General features: G+C 42.6%; 3 protein-coding genes across 6 annotated transcripts; 1 reads left to right on the top strand and 2 right to left on the bottom strand.

Annotated features, from left to right (window-relative positions):
- Window positions 1-591: 591 nt before the first annotated feature.
- LOC133843990 (protein three rows) lies at window positions 592-5,526 on the top strand. Its single transcript, XM_062277769.1, has 5 exons — window positions 592-1,008; window positions 1,067-2,077; window positions 2,136-2,993; window positions 3,478-4,488; window positions 4,549-5,526. The coding sequence occupies exons 1-5, from the start codon at window positions 700-702 to the stop codon at window positions 5,419-5,421; spliced, it is 4,062 nt and encodes a 1,353-aa protein (XP_062133753.1). The 5' UTR covers window positions 592-699; the 3' UTR covers window positions 5,422-5,526.
- On the bottom strand, window positions 5,517-6,799 carry LOC133843994 (MORN repeat-containing protein 3). The gene is made up of 2 exons (XM_062277777.1): window positions 5,737-6,799; window positions 5,517-5,683 (listed from the first exon to the last, which is right to left on the bottom strand). Exons 1-2 carry the CDS (start codon window positions 6,137-6,139, stop codon window positions 5,523-5,525), a joined length of 564 nt encoding a protein of 187 aa, XP_062133761.1. The 5' UTR covers window positions 6,140-6,799; the 3' UTR covers window positions 5,517-5,522.
- Window positions 6,800-7,095: 296 nt separating this feature from the next.
- LOC133843992 (calcium release-activated calcium channel protein 1) lies at window positions 7,096-15,359 on the bottom strand. Of its 4 annotated transcripts, none has more exons than XM_062277773.1 (3): window positions 14,511-15,346; window positions 9,353-9,499; window positions 7,096-7,893 (listed from the first exon to the last, which is right to left on the bottom strand). In XM_062277773.1, exons 1-3 carry the CDS (start codon window positions 14,997-14,999, stop codon window positions 7,357-7,359), a joined length of 1,173 nt encoding a protein of 390 aa, XP_062133757.1. In that variant the 5' UTR covers window positions 15,000-15,346; the 3' UTR covers window positions 7,096-7,356. The 4 variants fall into 4 exon arrangements, with proteins under 4 accessions (XP_062133757.1, XP_062133756.1, XP_062133758.1 ...); XM_062277772.1 differs by lacking the exon at window positions 14,511-15,346 and adding an exon at window positions 9,575-10,726; XM_062277774.1 differs by lacking the exons at window positions 7,096-7,893; window positions 9,353-9,499 and adding an exon at window positions 10,717-11,998 and having other exon boundaries at window positions 14,511-15,359.
- Window positions 15,360-16,961: the final 1,602 nt, after the last annotated feature.

Below are 16,961 nucleotides of genomic sequence, written 5' to 3'. Positions count from 1 at the left end.
GAACCCTTTCAATGCTTTGCGCAATTCAATTTAACATGGCTGACCTTTTCATTTGACCTTTCACACGTTTTCGTATTAAGCAACCCATTACAACATGATTATCTATACTTTGGCTTTGATAGCCGATCATGTGGACTATAATTCATCGTTTCATATTAAATTCCTTATAATCACTATAATTTGTATCAAGTTTTTAAGTTACGTGCTCTATTATTTAAACAATAATGCGGACTCTACCAAATGGAGTAATAACGAAACAATATCAAAAATCCCGCCATATGAAAACATATGCTCTAAGTGCTGGATAGCGTTGCGGCTTTTCTCACAGCTTTCAGCTGAGCAACCCCAGTGTGACCATAAATACATTGTGGTATAAAATTACTAAAAAATTCAGATTTTCGCATAACTGCTGATCCATCTCTATTTTAACTTTTCAAATATTTGCTTGTATTAATTTTTTAACTATATATATTCTGAATAGTGCTGCCATTTAAAATGCATGCCGAGCTATCGATGCATTAATTGTATCAGTTCCGATAGTGCTGGTTACATGGTTGCTTTCGATGATTATCACCAGTTATCGGCGAAAAATACTTCAGCACAATCAAACAGATCGCGTCGATTTGAAAAGTAATTTGGTTTATGTGAGAGTGAATTTGTATTCAATTTTAAATATATTTTAAGAACTTTGTGGTCAAAATGTCACTTGAAAATGTGACAAAACAATTGCGCGGCACACGAAAAGAAGCTGAGAATGCGGCAGAGGCAATTCAACAGCAATTTAAACTAATTAGAAAGGGCGGGACGTCAAGCGTCGCTTCAGCGGCTCTACGAATATTAAGACAATTATGCTGTGCGCTTCAAGACAATTACCATAAATATGCGGACATATATTGCAACATTGTGGCGTGCTTGATGCCACACGTTGAGCCCGTTGCAGCTAAACCGGAGTATTGGGTAAATCATTTAACTAGCTTGCAATACATTCACCATGCGCTTTGTCAGCAGGTAATGCGATATAATATGGAATGATTTAAGATAGAAAACTAACAAATATTGATTGCAGCAAACAAATGCGGAATGCAAAAGATTCTACAGCTTGGTCAATGCACAGCGAGTGCAATTGCAGCAAAAGACTGACTACAAATTCTATATCAACATGCACATCAAGCACTTCTATTTCTATGGCCAACAAATGCAGAAACCCTCAACAGCCACAAAGGATGCCGTGGAGCAGCTTTGCTCTGCAATGCTGGCCATGGGAACCCTTTTTGAAACCATGCAGCAGCAGTATGTGGGCTATAGCGAACTGATTGGGGAACTAAATCTAATTCTTGGCAAAAGAAGCGGGACTTTTCTCAAAGTTATTGGCTCACTGCCTGTGGCTGAGTCCAACAAAATGTTTGAGCCGCTTTTCAAGTTGATTGCTAGTAATGTCGGCAGCACTGAATCACTGAGTAAACAACTGCCGGAGTATCTGAGTGCGCTGCATGCGCTTATCCAGATCGATGGCTTCGCGTGGCAGCAAAAGGCGGCGGCTTTGCAGAAACCATTTGCTGTCCGGCTGCTGCATAGCCTGCGCTTGTTGTACAAAGAGTTGCAGCTGGAGGGGCATGCTCTGCAATTGCTCTACTATCACATGAAGTTGCTGCTCAAACGAGAAACGGATGCTGATGCGAAGAAGACGTATATAGATCTAGTCAAAAATTGGCAGCACTTTTTAGGCACCCAATGCGCTGCGCAGACGCAAGAGCAATGGTTTATTGATTTTCTTGTGCTGTTTGTGCGGCTGCAGCGGCAAATACATCAACCAGAAGGCAGGACAAACTGCTTTGAACACTTCTGGCGTTCATTGGATGGCCAAAATACGGCCGAAGCTTATGCCGCACATTTTGAACTAATGCAAAGTTTGATTAACAGCTCGAGAAGCATTATTGGCAAGAGTTCGTTGGCCGCCAGCTGCAGTAATGACATTAGTTGCCAGAGCATGCGGAAGCACTGCGTCTTTAGCCTGGGCTGCTGTGCTATTGCCGCATACAGCACTTGGCAACCCACAGATCAGGCCAAATTGTCCAAGGTAAGTAAAAGAGTGCTTAATTCTTCCCAGTCCAGCTTAAAGAACTCTTGTCTTGCAGACAGCACAAAAGGGTATTGGAAACATTTTCAGTTACGCCGTGGATGTGCTTAAGGTTACAGCGTGCATGAAGCCCAACAGCGTGGAGCTGGTCAACTTAACGTGGCATCTGACCAACATAGCAGACAAGATAACAACTGACGCACAATTGGAGCTGATGCAGCGTTTGTTTAAGCCGCTGCAGAAACTGTTTCCGTTGCTCGAAGCGAGTGCGATGCGGCAACTCTTGCGTCGCATTTACAAAGGCAGCGCCAACTGCGCTAAGCAACCAGTGCTTGTGTCACAGTTACAGAGCTCCTACATTGCGGCCATCAACTGCCCAGCGCGTCAGTTTCAGCAGCTGTGCCTCTATTATCGCACCAGCCCCTTGTCCATCAGCATCTATGAGCTGCATGAGCAGAGTCCTTTGGCCATTGAGATGAACGCAGCAGAGAAGCGCAAGTTCTATGAACTGGATATGCTGACAGTCCTGAGCAGCAGAAAGACGCCAGCAATGCTGAAGTCGCTGATACTTCATCATCATACCGACTATCAAATGGCTCTGCTAGGACGTCACTTGCGCACAGATTCCAAAACACATGAGAAGTTGGAGGTATTGCGGATGCGTCTCCAGAATATGGCACAAAGTCAGCGACTGACGCGACTAGAACAATTGGTGCTAGGCCATGTGAGTGTTGGCAAGTTGCTGGAAATGCTTGAGCGGCAAAAGACCACGGTATCCATCAAGGAGACGGCGGAGAAAGTGCTGGAGGAGCTGCTCAACAAAAGCAATATGCAGAGTATCAATATTATGGCCGAGATGCCGCTGCTGAAGCTGGCCACAGCGGCCATAGATGCCTTCGCAGTCTTCTTCAATGAGGTAAGATAATGTAGCAATACTTTTTGTGCCTGCTAACCTTAAATGGAATCGTTATCTAATTAAAAATGTGAATAGAGATCTCATAGCTTACATTCTTGATCGACACCCAAAACAGGCAGCAAATCAAGTTTGCTTTAGAATTTGGACACGCTTCCCTTCGCACCCAAAAAGCGGAATAAAACCAGTGCTATAATCTTCAACTTTAGTATGACATTAATAATGATAATATAAATAATTTATAATTTAAATTTTATTTAACTCTGAAATTATTTAAGATCATTTACAGTTGCTTTGTTAAATTTAACAACAGCATTATAAAAACGTAATCATTAGGGTGATGACCAGACTCCGATAATACGATTGTAATATTAATGTTCTATTAATATTTGACTTGTTTTAAAGATGTTAACAACACCAAACCTAAACTCTTATTGCTTTTCTCAAAATGCCGTTTACTTATTATATTTCTTGACTTTGCTTGCAGGCTGACGCCGAGCCGCTGAGCAGTGACGAGGCGCTCATTGATTGGGAGGCGCTGATCGAGGATATCCTTGTGGTCGCCATGTCTCTCTCCACCATGGGCTACACCCAGCAGGCGGATTCAGCTTGGCTGCTGCTTCTTCGTATCACACGCCTTCTCGGTGATCGTTTCAACTATCTGCGTGCGCTCAGCCATTTTACCTCAAACTATGCACAGCATCCGCTCGTTGATCTGGCAAGTGAGGTGGCACATGCTCAACTGCTGCTGGACGAGCTCTGGCCGCAGCTGCACATCGCTACCTACTACAAGCGTGAGCACAGCATATTGATGCTGTGCCTCTGCCACATGGCGTTGTACTACGCCCGTCTGGGCAGCATTAGTCACGCCCAGTTGCTGTTGTTGCAGGCTGAGCGAGTGCGCGATCAGTTTGTGGAGCGTGTGGCCAAATGCGACATTATTCAGCTGACGCTGCAATCGGCCCGTTTTCGCATCTGCTATCAACAGCGTCACTGCAGCTTGGTCGCCAAGATGCCCACGGCACTGCAGCAGCTTGACACGCTGGCGGATAGTGTACGCAATTTTACCAGCATTTCATCCGTGGATCACGGTGCACTTGTGCTGCTGCTGGGCGATCTGGTGCGCGACTCCACGGAGTGCACAGCGAATCGTCTCAGTGAGCTACCCAATTTCGGTAGCAGTCTGCTGCAGGTGCTGCTCCAAGGTGGCATGGTGCTGCGTGTCGTCGAGGTGCTCATCTCGTGGATGTGGACCAATGTGCGCATGGAATGCCTGGAGAAGGCGCTCTCCAAGCTGCGGCTCATCGAGCATTTTCTCTGCATTCAACCGTCCGAATCGCGCCCGTCGCAAAAGAAAGCCAGAGACTTGATTGATGCGCCGCTGGATGGCAAGTCGAAGCCCATGGAGGAGCTGATGAGCCAGTTGCAATTGGAGCAGTTTGTGGAACCCATACGCAAGCAGCTGCCACAGTCCGCCACAGGGTTTGCGCCTCGACTTGTAAGTAACTCATGGTTTTCTCTATAGATTTGTTAAGTAATTCCTGTTCTCCCTCCGCAGGATATGCAGGCTGCAATCGATAGCCGTTTGACCTTGCAACGCTACATGGAACATGCGTTGCCTGCGCCGCTTAAGAGTCTCAAGCTGCAGTGCGTCTACTTTACCGTGGGCTGCTTGCATGCACATCTCTACTTCCTCAATCGGGAGCATGACCAGCTGGACACTTTCTATGCCATGGCCAATGATTGGTTGCTGGGCGATAAACAGCGCGGCATTGCCTTGGGTCCAATGCTGTTTGTGCTGCAAATCTATCAGGCCAACTATTTGCGCGACAAGCAGAAGTATCGCGGTGCCATTAACATCACGGAGCCTGCACTGCAGCTGGTCAATAGCGAACCGTCGCGGCATCGCATCGATATCAACTATCGCAGCAATCTGCTGTTGCAGCTGCGCACAGCACAGTTGCAGTTGCATCCGACACCAAAGCTACCAAGGCCAAAGCAGCGGGCACTCGATTTTAACATTTCGCCAGAGAAGAAGGTCAAAGCAAGTGCTGCCAGCAAGAAGCCGCTGAAAATTGTGATATACACAGATGATGTGAGCCCATTGAGCGACGCCACAAACAGCGTGGAGAGCAGCAGCAGTCCGGAGTGCCTAGATCTCAATGCCTGTCAGCTGATCGACACCATTGACCTAAGCGACGACGAGCCAACTGTTGTCCGTAAGCCCGCGACAATGACTGGACGCAATGCGTCCGCTTCAAAGAAACGCGAAGTGCCAAGCCGCAGCAGCAGCAAGCAACGCCATGACTTGCCCGAGGTGACACCCAAGACGACAACGATTCGGACCAGAGGACGCGCCAAGCGAGAGGAGATTGTCGAGCCAGTGATATTGCCCACCACGGTGAGCAGTCGACGGCGCCAAAGGAACTGATTTTTAAACTAATTTTAATATATGTTTTAGCACAATTAATTATTACGCATTTATATTTATATTGAATTTCCTACAAAAAGTTAAATAAACGTTGCAACCTCTTAAGCAATGTGACTCGCCATGGACAGCAAAGAGCTCTGGCAGTTGTCCTGACTCCAGATGCCATGCTGCAGCAGCTGCTCGCCGTTCTTCTCATGGTAATAGACACCCAAACCGGACTTGCAACCGCGCTCAAACTCGCCCACATATCGATTGCCATTGGCTGCGAATTACCTTCACAATTAAACAATTTATTCCCTCATATTCGGGACTCACCTGCGTAGAGCACGCCTTTGCCGTGCATGGCATCGTTTTGCCACTCGCCAATGTAGATGCGTCCATCCGCATGCCACTGAATGCCATGCCCATGACGTCCATTCGCCTGCCACTGGCCATAGTAGACGGTGCCATCCTTATAGTACTGCTTCCCCTCCCCGCAGCGCACATTCTGCACCCACTGACCCACATAGACACGCTCCACATGTCCATTCCCGCACTGCCGCCGCAGCGTGCCGTTGCCGTGACGCTGGCCAAGACGCCACTGACCCTCGTAGATGAGGCCACGTCCGTTGTCTTTCACGCCATAGCCATGATGTTGTCCCTGCTGCCACCTGCCCTCGTAGTGGCCACCATCGGCGGTATAGCGTTGGCAGCGCACGCCACTTGTTCGCCGCGACATATTGTCCTCAACTGAGGCACAGGAATGGGAAAGCGCCGCAGTCTTCACGGAGTGCTTCAATGTGGTAGCAGGGTATAATAAGTTTGTGGCAAGCTAAAGCTCATTTATCCTACTTTCTGTCTATCCGACTGTAAACACAACTATATCTCGGAGTTCATAAGACCTAGAGACTTCAAAGTTGGTAGGATTTTAGGATTTAGATACATTCCATGAAAAAGAGCTTATACCCAGTTAGTATCAAATTACTCCCTAAATTTAAGTACAATCAAGTAAGTTTAATAAATGTAAATAGTGTCTTAAATTAGGTAGCTGGTATCTTGCAGTCGAGCAGACTCTTAGAGCGTAGTACCCATTTATCCTGATTTCTGTCTGTCCGTCTGCAGACACAACTGTAACTCGGAGTTAATAAGAGCTAGGGACACCTAAGTTGGTAGTTTATTTTAAGATTTAGCCAAGCTCTTCAAAAAAGAACTTATACCCAGTGAGTATGAAATTACTCGCTATAAATTTAAGTACAATCAATGTTAATAGTATCCCAAATTAGGTAGCAGGTATCCAGCAGTCGAGCACACTCTTCGCTGAGTTGTTTGTCATCTGCCATCTGTACCGTGCCAGTCACAATCGGGTGTCGCGTGGACGGGGGCTGGCTCTGCTTTTCTAATCAAGCTGCTAACATGTCTTGTCTGTGCCACAATAGGTTAACCCGCTGAATGGAGGCCAATGCCTGACACGCAACCAACCTGCTGCTTAGGAGTTGGGGGACTTAGCAAAGGAGTTAGAAATTGCGACAGCTTTGCTTATGTCTAGGAAAATAAAACATTCTCTTTAATTAAGTATATAAATTACGAGCGAGATATCGCTTACACATAGGGACTACCAATAAATATACAATAAGGACTCGATCCGTGGACACAAAACAAACGGATCGAATATCGAACGTAAATACACATCGTATATCGTCTTACATTATTCGTTTAATAAGTGTATGTAAAGTAGTTTATCATTTTCTCTTCTTTTCATTTAATTGTATGTTTATATATAAAGTATAGTATATTGCCTTATGCGTATCACAATTTGCATTTGCTACAAATTCCACATCTGAACCGATTTGTAGTCTAAAAATTAATGTTAACGTCTCTTGGCCGTGGCCTTATTTATGTCTTTTCTATGTTAACGATTACTCGATTACTCGGGTGCCAGAGTTCGTCTTTCGGCGGCTAAACAATATCGCCGGAAGCACCATAGTTAAATCCATTGTTGCGTGCATTGTTGTGTATCTCGAGATGATCCTGCTCCATCTGCTCCTTGAGCATCTCCAGCTCCCGTATACCCGACACGGTCACCTCATATTTGTGCGTCACCAGCGAGCGATAAAAGTGCACGGCAAAGGCAAGAAACACGACCATGACGGGTATGAGGACAACCACCGCCGACCAGGCGGCTTCCTTGCTCAGATCGTAGAACTTCACCCAGCACAATATCGCAATCTCCACCAGAAAGAGCATCAGTCCCAGCAGCGTTGAGAATGCCCAGGCCGTCTCAATGTACCAATGCAGACGCTCATGCGGCGATTCGTGGACCAACGAGATGCTGTGCAGATTGCAGACCGTCTCGATGTTGGGCAGAATACAGGTGCTGATCATCAGCGCCAGCATATGAACGGCCACCAGCAACGTGGTGCAAATGGCGAAGGCCACCAGCATCGAGGGTGGCACAAGTGTCTCCTTATCCAGCTGCACCTCCACCATGGCCACCTGCGACGAAAAGCGAGAGTAGGGCAATTAGAATTGGAATGAGAGAAACCGAAACGGAAGACTGAGCAGGAGAGAGCGAGACCGAGAGCGGAAGCACTCTGCTAGCAAACTTGTCGCCTTTCATTATGTAGAAGATGATAGATATGTATGTATATCTGTGTGTGCTTTAATTATATTATTAGCCAATTCTTGTTGCGGCCTTTTTGGCAGCAACCGAAGCAGCAGCAGTGCGAATATATTCGATAGATATTCATGCATATTTATGCGATTATCCTCGCCTGTTTGTTTGCCCGCTATATATTTCACAGTGGTATGCCAACAATTAAGCGCCGACACAGACTGATCGAATGACAAATACCCTGTTTACACAACCTATTAATTTTTGCATAATGTATGACTGAATTGTATGGAATGTATGCTCTGCTATTGAAAGTATAGATGCTAAATAAAATAAACTATATAACTATGTTTAAACTGTTTGTTTGCGATCTTTGAATAAATACCCTATATATAAATGTTCGTACATGCATAATATAGATGATTGATTAAAGCAAATTAGATGTTTCAAATGTTAAACAAGTAACATACATATGTACATGTTTGTTATAAACTTGAAATCACGTCAGACAAACTTTTTTCCTCGACTAAAATAAATAATCTGTTTGTTATATTCAACTCTATATTAATGCTAGCTTTTGAACTTTTAACAATGGTAATATAACTCCATTGTTTGAAAAACTAAAGTATTGCATGTATAGTATGTTAAGTTTTGCGTGTATTATCCTAAAAACATGTTTTTATATAGATAAGACTGCATAAAGCAAGATTAACTCTTTATAACGAAATTAGTTTTTCCTTCCCATACTTTATCTTGTTAATTATAATATTGTTAACAATGCATATAGTATAAAAATAATATAAAATTCGATGGCTAAACTCTAGATAGGTACAAATGATGTATCATAAGCTTAAGTGAATGTATGATAAGAAAAATAAATAAAATATAAATATAAATATTTGAAATAAATTATCTATGGTAAATGTATAAATCAAACAAAGAAAAATAAATCAAATATAGATAATTAAAATAAACTATCTATAATAAATGAATAAATCGAATTAAAGTGAAGTGAACTTTGAATACTAAGGAAAAATAAAATATAAAATAAAAAGAATTTAGAAAAATTATCATTAATAAATGTATAAATCGAATATTCTTTGGATACTAATATATTCTGATATTTATATATTCTGTCCTATTTATTTTGCGTGTTGTAAAACGTCTAGCATGACCTATGTAACTATTTGATGTTTATAGGGCATTTAAAAATATTTGAACTTTTAATTAAATTATATTTATATTTATACAGTTATGCTGCTACAAATCAGCCCAACTAATTACGTACTTAATGCGATAACTTTAGTAAAAAAAGAAGGAAAAGATAAGAAGTACACTCACCATGGCGAATCCAGATAGAAGCGCTGATGTCTTGCTGGACGCCTTCAGCTTGGCTCGGCTGAGCTGCAACTTGCGCCATGACAAATAGGTGGGCGAGTGCAGATCCTCGCCAGACTGCGACATGCTGCTGCGGGCGGTGCGGCGTGGCTGAAAACGAGAGAGTTGATGCTCTTGATATGTGCGCAACTTAATAGGAGGGCATGCACTGGAGTATGACTGTACTATAGGGGGTGGTGGTGCTACAGCTGCTGCGGCTGCTGCTGCTGGCCCTAACCCTGTCCCTGTCCCTGACCCTGGCAATGGGAACAACGGTGGCGAAGTCGCTGAAGCTGACGCTGAAGCAGACGACGACGACAACGGAGGTGGCGGCGATGCTTGTTGCTGCGCGTTGAAGCGACGCGAGCTCGCGTGCGGCGAATTCGAATGCAAATTGCTGTAGTTTAAATATCGCGTCGAACCGACAATGCTGCTCGGCACCGAGTGGGTGTAACGACTGAATCCCAATTGCTGTTGCTGTAGTTGCTGCTGCTGTTGTTGGTACTGACTCAGTCTCGAGGGGCGATACGAATCACAGAGACTGTAATCGCCATGGCAATGCCCAGCTGCAGCATTCGCTGAGTTGTTCGCCGCATTGGCAGTGGCCGCTGCTGTATAGGCATCCACGCTGGCCGCTAGCTTCGCTGTGGCATGCAGCGCACTTGCTAGCGCATAGCGTCTGCTTGCCGCAGGGGGCAGCAGCGGGCGGTTGGCGGCAGCCAATGGCAGTGACAGTGGCAACGCTTGTTGAGAGAGCACTTCCTTCTCGCTCTCTCGCTCACGTTCACGCTCCCTCTCGTTGGGTAGCTCCCGGGTTGTTGTTGATAGCGGCGTGTCGAGCGTCTCGCTGCTCTCAGTTCGCTCCGTTGTCGATGTGGGATGCTCGCTGCCATCGAATGAGCTTTGCTGTTGATTCAGCAGCAGGCTGCTGTGGCTGAGATTTGTGCGAGCGTAGCGTAGATTTGAGTACATTATGTTGGTGCTACTTTTGCTGCCGGATAGATTCTGTGTCAACAGTTGTTCTCTCTCCTTCTTTGTCGCTCCTTGCAGTTCGCCCTTCTCCCTTTGGTTGTCTGTTGATTGCGAAAGCTTTTGGCGTCGCGGCGGTTTAAGCGGCACCTCAAAGCAATTGGAACGCATGTGCAGTTGTTGTTTGTATTGTCAATTTAATTAGGCTGCTTTGTTGCACTTCACTTTCTTGCTCTCACTTATTCACTACACTCTCCCTTCTGTTTATGCGTACATACTGCTTATCAGCCTTAACACTTACACAAACACACACACACTGTTCTTTATTTGCATGTTGTGTATTAGAATTTATTTTGAATTTCAAACGCTCAAACTTTAAGTGTAAGTCGAAGTGAGAGTAAAAGAGAGCGTAACACTTTGGCAATTCCTTTGCACTATCAATTCAAGCTTTCGCTCTCTGAGCAGTGAACAGTCTAAGCTGCTCTCAATACGCGACAACAAAAAAAGCTCGCTTCACTTGGCTGCGTTCTTGCCTTTCATTATAATAGATGGCTGTTGCTGATAGCGCTCACTTTGCTGCTTGTTGTTGTTTTTGCAGTTTCCAGTTTGTTCTTATTAATTATTATTGTTTGCTTGTTTTCTGTTTGCCCGACGTCTTTGCGTATTGATTGGAAGGCAATTGCACTCACACTGCGACACGCACACACAATAATCGTTTGCTTGGTTTAATTGTCGGTCGGCTTCTTGGCAACAAACTGTTTAGCAGCTTGTTAGTGCTCTCTCTCTCTCTTTCTTCTTGCAGCTCTTTGCGTGTTTTGGCATTAGCTTGTGTGTGTGTACGAATGTGTGTGTTTGTGGCTAGTCTAGCGTATTTAAATATTTACTTTTTATTTATAAACATTTTATAGCATATAAAAATGTAAAATGAATGTGTCAATAAAGCACAATAACACAATTTAGCACATATTTATGAGCACGTCTATCATGTATGCGTGTATTGGTATCGTACGTGAGCTAAGCTTTCCGAATCGATAAACGATTACCGATCATTAGAACTGCGATTATGGAGACGCGTTTTAGGCGCACTTAACTTTTATCGTTTCCTTTTGTGCGCTCAACAAAAACAAAAGGCATTAATCACGATCACGGGGACAAGTTCACGGCAACGGAACGAAGCGACGAAGACAAATGAATTAATTTTAATTAAATTGAATTGCAATGCGGCTCGATTTCGACAAATTTCAACTATTTAGCCACAGTTTTTGCTCCTCACTCTCTCCTTTGGTCTTGTGCACTCTCCGTATTCCTTGCCAGACACACACACACATACACAAACACGCCGGTGAGATTTGTTGCTGTGGTGGTTGGTCGATTGCTGCGTGAATCGAGAAGTAGTGGGTGGTGGTGGGCGGTTGGTTGAAGGTGCGAGCGCGCGACAACGTCTAGTTAACAACTAATTGATACTGATACGGCGATGGCGATGTCGATGTCGATGCGACGACGTTGGCGTTGGTTGCTGAACTGTCGGCGGCGGCGCGCGTGATATTCAAATTCGACAATCAATTTGGCGACGACGTCGACGACGACGGCGACGACAACAACGGCAGCCTGCGACGACAGAAACAACAACAATAACAACAACTACAATATAACAATAGAAAATCGAATTACAAAGTGCCATTTGAATTAAACCGAATAGAAAAGAAACTAAAAAAACATTGGCGGCTCGAGGGGCAGCCCATGTGAACAGAAACAGAAACACAACGGAAAGCGGAAAACAACCAAAATTACAAAATGCAAAAACGAGACAGAAGTGCGACGCGTCGGTGTGGACAGTCTTTGCTCCCACTCTCGCTCTCGCTCTCTCCCACCGTCTCACTCTCTCCCACACTCTCTTGGCAGCGATCAATCAGCGTATTTTCTACCTGTCGCCCATCTGATGCTCATCAATGGGGAAATAAAATGATACAAAATGCTGCTTGTTCGCCACTTGGCACAATTGGCAGTTGGCATATTATTTGTTGGTCGGTCATAACCCTGAACTATGCAGTGATTGAATGTACATTCAATTAGATTTTTATAGATGACAACGCTGACCATTCAGTTGACACCAATCAATTAACAAAATGAAGGGAAAGCATCGACAGAAAGCGACTGGAATATAACACAAATGGCCAATTAATGTGCTTATACTCATACACAGGTGTCGCACCCCGTTCCACGAATAACTTCTGGAAAGAACTGTCATTCCCAGTTAACGATCCGATTTCCATTTCCAGTATTGATGGTTTTCTCCTAAAATATATATATCACAGTAATGATGATAATGGAGAGCGGTTAACACTCGACGGAGTGTGATTAATGCCCAACCACAAAACAAATAAATATCAATAAACCGCGTTCCTTTAATTCAATACTTCAACCACAGATTTTCAATCTCCCCTATACTACACATTTTCAACTTTCAATTCCATTCTCTTAAAGGATATTCCAACAATTTTAAACCTAAACTAAATAATAGATACGAACATTTTAAACACATTTTATTATTAAGCTTGTTTTCATTTTTGTAAAACGTTCATGTATTTTCATTAGATCATAAATGAAAACTGATAACTGCAGTTTTATATTTACTAAAGAAATCAGCAAATATAAAACATTTTAATAAATTAAAATTTATAATATTGGAATATTGCAGAAATAAGAATTGAAATTTAATAAGTACAATTGCATGGAGTCTTTGAGAAATACATGTATTTAAGAGTATTATTTTTTTACTTTCACTTGTTATAAAATGAAGTAATCTTATGTAATTCCAGTCTGCTTTATTCATAACTATCTGAAAGTGACATCTGATAACCGTAACTACCAAATCTATTTAAAGAATAATCAAATCATAGTTCAACCAATGAGAGGTGTACAAGTTTTGCCAAGTTACAATTGATAAGCAACGATATCTCTTCAAATTGAAATAACTATTATGAAAACTAACTATTCTAAATAACAACATTTAGTTTGTTGTTTTTAAATGAATTATTTGAGCTTGTCAATTATAATTATATACTTCGGAAAGTGCTAGTTCTATTGTAGACTTTATTATTTATTTATTTTTTATAAGTCCGAAAGGTTTCGTAATCTAGAGAAAACAAATTAACCGCATAAACAAACTAACTATTAATACTGAACTTTGTACAAGGCTTTCACCTAATAATAATTAACAAAGGGCTGCATCTACACTATGAAATCATTATCGTATTTTTAAATTACAATTCTGTCAAACAAGTGCTTTTTCTTAAAGTTGATTGAAGTTTGCAATTGTGAATAGCAAGTAACGACCTTAATGTCTTTATCAAATTTAACCTACTTATTCTCCCAAAAAGCTTATGTCGGTTTAGCGGAATTTGCTTTTAATTTATGTTTAATCGAAGTTTACGCGTTGTGTGTATTTATGTTGCGTTAAGTTCTTTACAACGTTATCACAACCCGAATTCGCTTCGTTGCCGTTGGAATTGAAAGCAAAATTGATATTGGAATACAAACAGATTAAGCAAACAAGGAGGGGGGCATCATTAAAGTCGCCAAATTTTTGTTTATCGCATGCCAACATGTGATAAAAACCCTACCAAGGGTGTGCACAACAATAAACGCAGCACGAGGCAAATTTATTTGAATTTAAGGATGGGGCGAAAACATTTTGAGTTCTGAGTTATCCAAAAAAGAACAGCAATAGAGAGAGCCTCACATGACGTCAGCGGCAAGATCGATTGTACAATGTGAAAAAGCAACAAAAATAAGTCGCAGGTAAAAATAATATTTTTTTTAAATATTACACACGCACACACAAACATAAGCATAGAGCGAGAGACACTCTCCTAATACACGCAAAGCGAGTGGGATCTGGTTCCACTTGAAATGGAGGCCAAGTTTAAGGCGAGAATTCGTTGGCCGTGGAACGCGTCGAATTCGCCGCAATTTGTTGTTGTTTTCGCTTTGGAGAATTGCCAGCAGCGCGTTAGCGGCTTAAACTTTCCACCAAATAAATATCGCGTATAAGATGAAGGCGAGAGAGAATGAGTGAGTGGGAGGAGGAATGAATAATGAGGAAAAAAAGTGTGCAAATATGATTGATTTGTAAATATATTTTTGAACTTACCTTTGAGAGATTCTGACTGGATGTTGGCAGCTGTGATGCCGAGTTGCTAAAGCTGGAACGTTTGAAGGCGAAAGCACCGCCGTTGCCGTTACCGTTATTGCTGCTGCCCGAACTACTGCCAAAGTGATTATTATTATTGTTGTTGTGATTGTTATTGTTGTATGGATGGAAATGCAACTGCTGATTTTGGTGCTGTTGACCAGTTGCTATTGTTGTTGCTGCTGCGACGGCGGCGGCGACGACGTGCTGAAAATGTTGAGCGCTCGCTGACGTGTTAATCTCACTGCCAATTGGGTGTACGAATGTACTCAAGTTCAAATTGCCGGCAGAATGGCGTAGGGCTTTGATTGACGCTGGCGTCGTCGATTGTTGTTGTTGTTGCTGTTGTTGTGGCTGCTGTTGCAGTTGTTGCAATTGATTGGATGCTGAGGTTGCGTTGAGCGTCTCTAGGCCAACACCAGCTGAGCTTGTTGTGTGCCACACAGACATCTTGAGCAGTACTGGGGTGTCTTCTCAGTTGCGGCGAAAGCGGCGTCCAAATTCCTTGAGAAAGCACCCATTTTGTTTGTATGTATTCCAATAAAGACGCCAGAAGAATAAGAAAACAAGCACACACAATACACAAGACGAACGAGACAGACAGAGACGGCGCGACAAGAGACAAGTTGTGTTGGTGGATTAAGTACGTTAGGAACAGTGGGTAAATTAAAATTAAAACAGCTGTATACGACAGTAATTTACATATTAATTATTATTAAGACGTATTGCTTATGTTCACATATTAAGTACGCGCTTTTTTCTAGCGTCAACAGTGCGAACGACTGAGACAACAAAATCAGACTAATAATCACCAGGCAGTGTGACCGCGCCAATGGCTTTAAGAAATACCCAATATATCAAATGAATACTACTCCAGCCGTAAAATATACCATTTCCAATTTATCGAATTTATTTTCAGTTTTTTTGTTGTTTTTACTAATACATTAATATTAATTATTGTGTTGCAAGTTGCAACATGATTAGAAGCGAGCAGCATCTTTTTTGTGTTTAGCATTCAAATAATATACGTATTGGCTATAGGCCATTTTATTGCATTTCAAAATATTAGGTGAAAAGCGTTGCTCAACTGAGAAACTCACTGTCCTTTATTATGTACGGTGGCAACGCTACACTGCACTGCAACTGCAGTTGGCAGCGCTGCCATTTTGCGCGCCATCTTTAAATATGTCACATCTAAATAAAGTAATCAAATAAGCTTAAACAAATGTTTAAATGCTAAAATTTAAACACTGGCCATAAATTATGTTCGTGTGGTAATTTGAATGCCAATGTTGCCAAAAAGCTAAATATATTGAGAATAAAATAAATAAAAAAAGAGCAAATGCCGTTAGGCCCATTAATCAAACGCCCACGAATTGTGAGCTAATTAAATTATTTTGAACGCAAATAAATGAAATGCATTCTTCTCCGCTAGCAGTGACATACATTTTAATTTTGCATATGCTGCTGCTGTTATATTTGCTGTCTCGCTACGCTTTCGCAGTTTTTGCCTTTGTTGATATTGCTGTTTTGCTTTTTTCGCTTCCGGCGTGGGCGTTCGACGAGCAGCTTTTATTTTTGTCAACCAAACACACAAACATACATGTGTGTATATGTTTGCCTGTCTATGCCTTGAACTTGCCAGCTTAGCAACTTGCCACAAGTCGCCGAAGAAAGCGCTCTGTCAATCAGTTACCTGAGCGACACATAGTAATTGTACTTGAGTACTTGTATCTGCGAGATACAGTTGCAGCCTCAACAAAGATACAGATACAGATTGATATGTAAATAAATCGGTATGTAAATTTTCTTTTACCTATAGTTTCTTTTATCGGATTCTGCTTTTGGCTTGTGAATTAATTTGGCAAATAGATACAGCAACAGCAACAGCTACAGCTACAGTTAGTGCCTGGGTCGAGTCATGTGCCGCAACAGTATCGTTTTATTTTATTTATTTTGCTTTTGGGTTTTTTGTTAATGGATTTCCTGGGTGGGGGCTCTTCTTCTTCTTCTTCAGCTTCTTCTTTTGCCTGCCCTGCGCCACCTTTGAAGGTGTCGCAAACACAAATATGCGTAAATACAATTCTTATCAGACTATCAGCAAACTGCGACGCTTTGTTTGCTTTTGCAAATGGCAAACGGCAAACGGCAAATAGACAATTCGAAATAGACAAAGAGTCACACGGTTCAACTGGGAGTCTCATTTCAATTGCATACGCCATGATCGTGATGATGATTGTGGATTGTGGACCAGGAACTTGCTTCGACTTCTCTGCTCTCGGCACACGTTTGGGCCCAGCACAATTAATGCCAATTAAAATCAATAAACTCAAGTACAACAAATAAATACTTGTAGTACTCACAAAATCGCTCTCCAAGCAGCAGCACTCTACTTGCTCAGCTCACCTCTTT

The sequence above is a fragment of the Drosophila sulfurigaster genome, chromosome 3 (assembly GCF_023558435.1).
Source record: "Drosophila sulfurigaster albostrigata strain 15112-1811.04 chromosome 3, ASM2355843v2, whole genome shotgun sequence".
In the NCBI taxonomy this organism is placed as follows: domain Eukaryota; kingdom Metazoa; phylum Arthropoda; class Insecta; order Diptera; family Drosophilidae; genus Drosophila; species Drosophila sulfurigaster.
Note: the sequence above shows the minus strand (reverse complement) of the source record. Positions and strands in the feature narration are given on the sequence as shown.

What these genes read in the sequence shown, in the direction of transcription:
- LOC133843994 (XM_062277777.1), bottom strand. Translation starts at nt 6,139, where the DNA reads ATGTCGCGGCGAACAAGTGGCGTGCGCTGCCAACGCTATACCGCCGAT. An exon ending in CAAAGGCGTGCTCTACGCAG is followed by an intron (nt 5,684 to 5,736) that starts GTGAGTCCCGAA and finishes GGTAATTCGCAG; the next exon opens with CCAATGGCAATCGATATGTG.
- LOC133843990 (XM_062277769.1), top strand. Translation starts at nt 700, where the DNA reads ATGTCACTTGAAAATGTGACAAAACAATTGCGCGGCACACGAAAAGAA. An exon ending in ACCATGCGCTTTGTCAGCAG is followed by an intron (nt 1,009 to 1,066) that starts GTAATGCGATAT and finishes TATTGATTGCAG; the next exon opens with CAAACAAATGCGGAATGCAA. An exon ending in TCGCAGTCTTCTTCAATGAG is followed by an intron (nt 2,994 to 3,477) that starts GTAAGATAATGT and finishes CTTTGCTTGCAG; the next exon opens with GCTGACGCCGAGCCGCTGAG.
- LOC133843992 (XM_062277772.1), bottom strand. Translation starts at nt 10,528, where the DNA reads ATGCGTTCCAATTGCTTTGAGGTGCCGCTTAAACCGCCGCGACGCCAA. An exon ending in TAGCACCACCACCCCCTATA is followed by an intron (nt 9,500 to 9,574) that starts GTACAGTCATAC and finishes TCTCGTTTTCAG; the next exon opens with CCACGCCGCACCGCCCGCAG. An exon ending in TTCTATCTGGATTCGCCATG is followed by an intron (nt 7,894 to 9,352) that starts GTGAGTGTACTT and finishes TTTTCGTCGCAG; the next exon opens with GTGGCCATGGTGGAGGTGCA.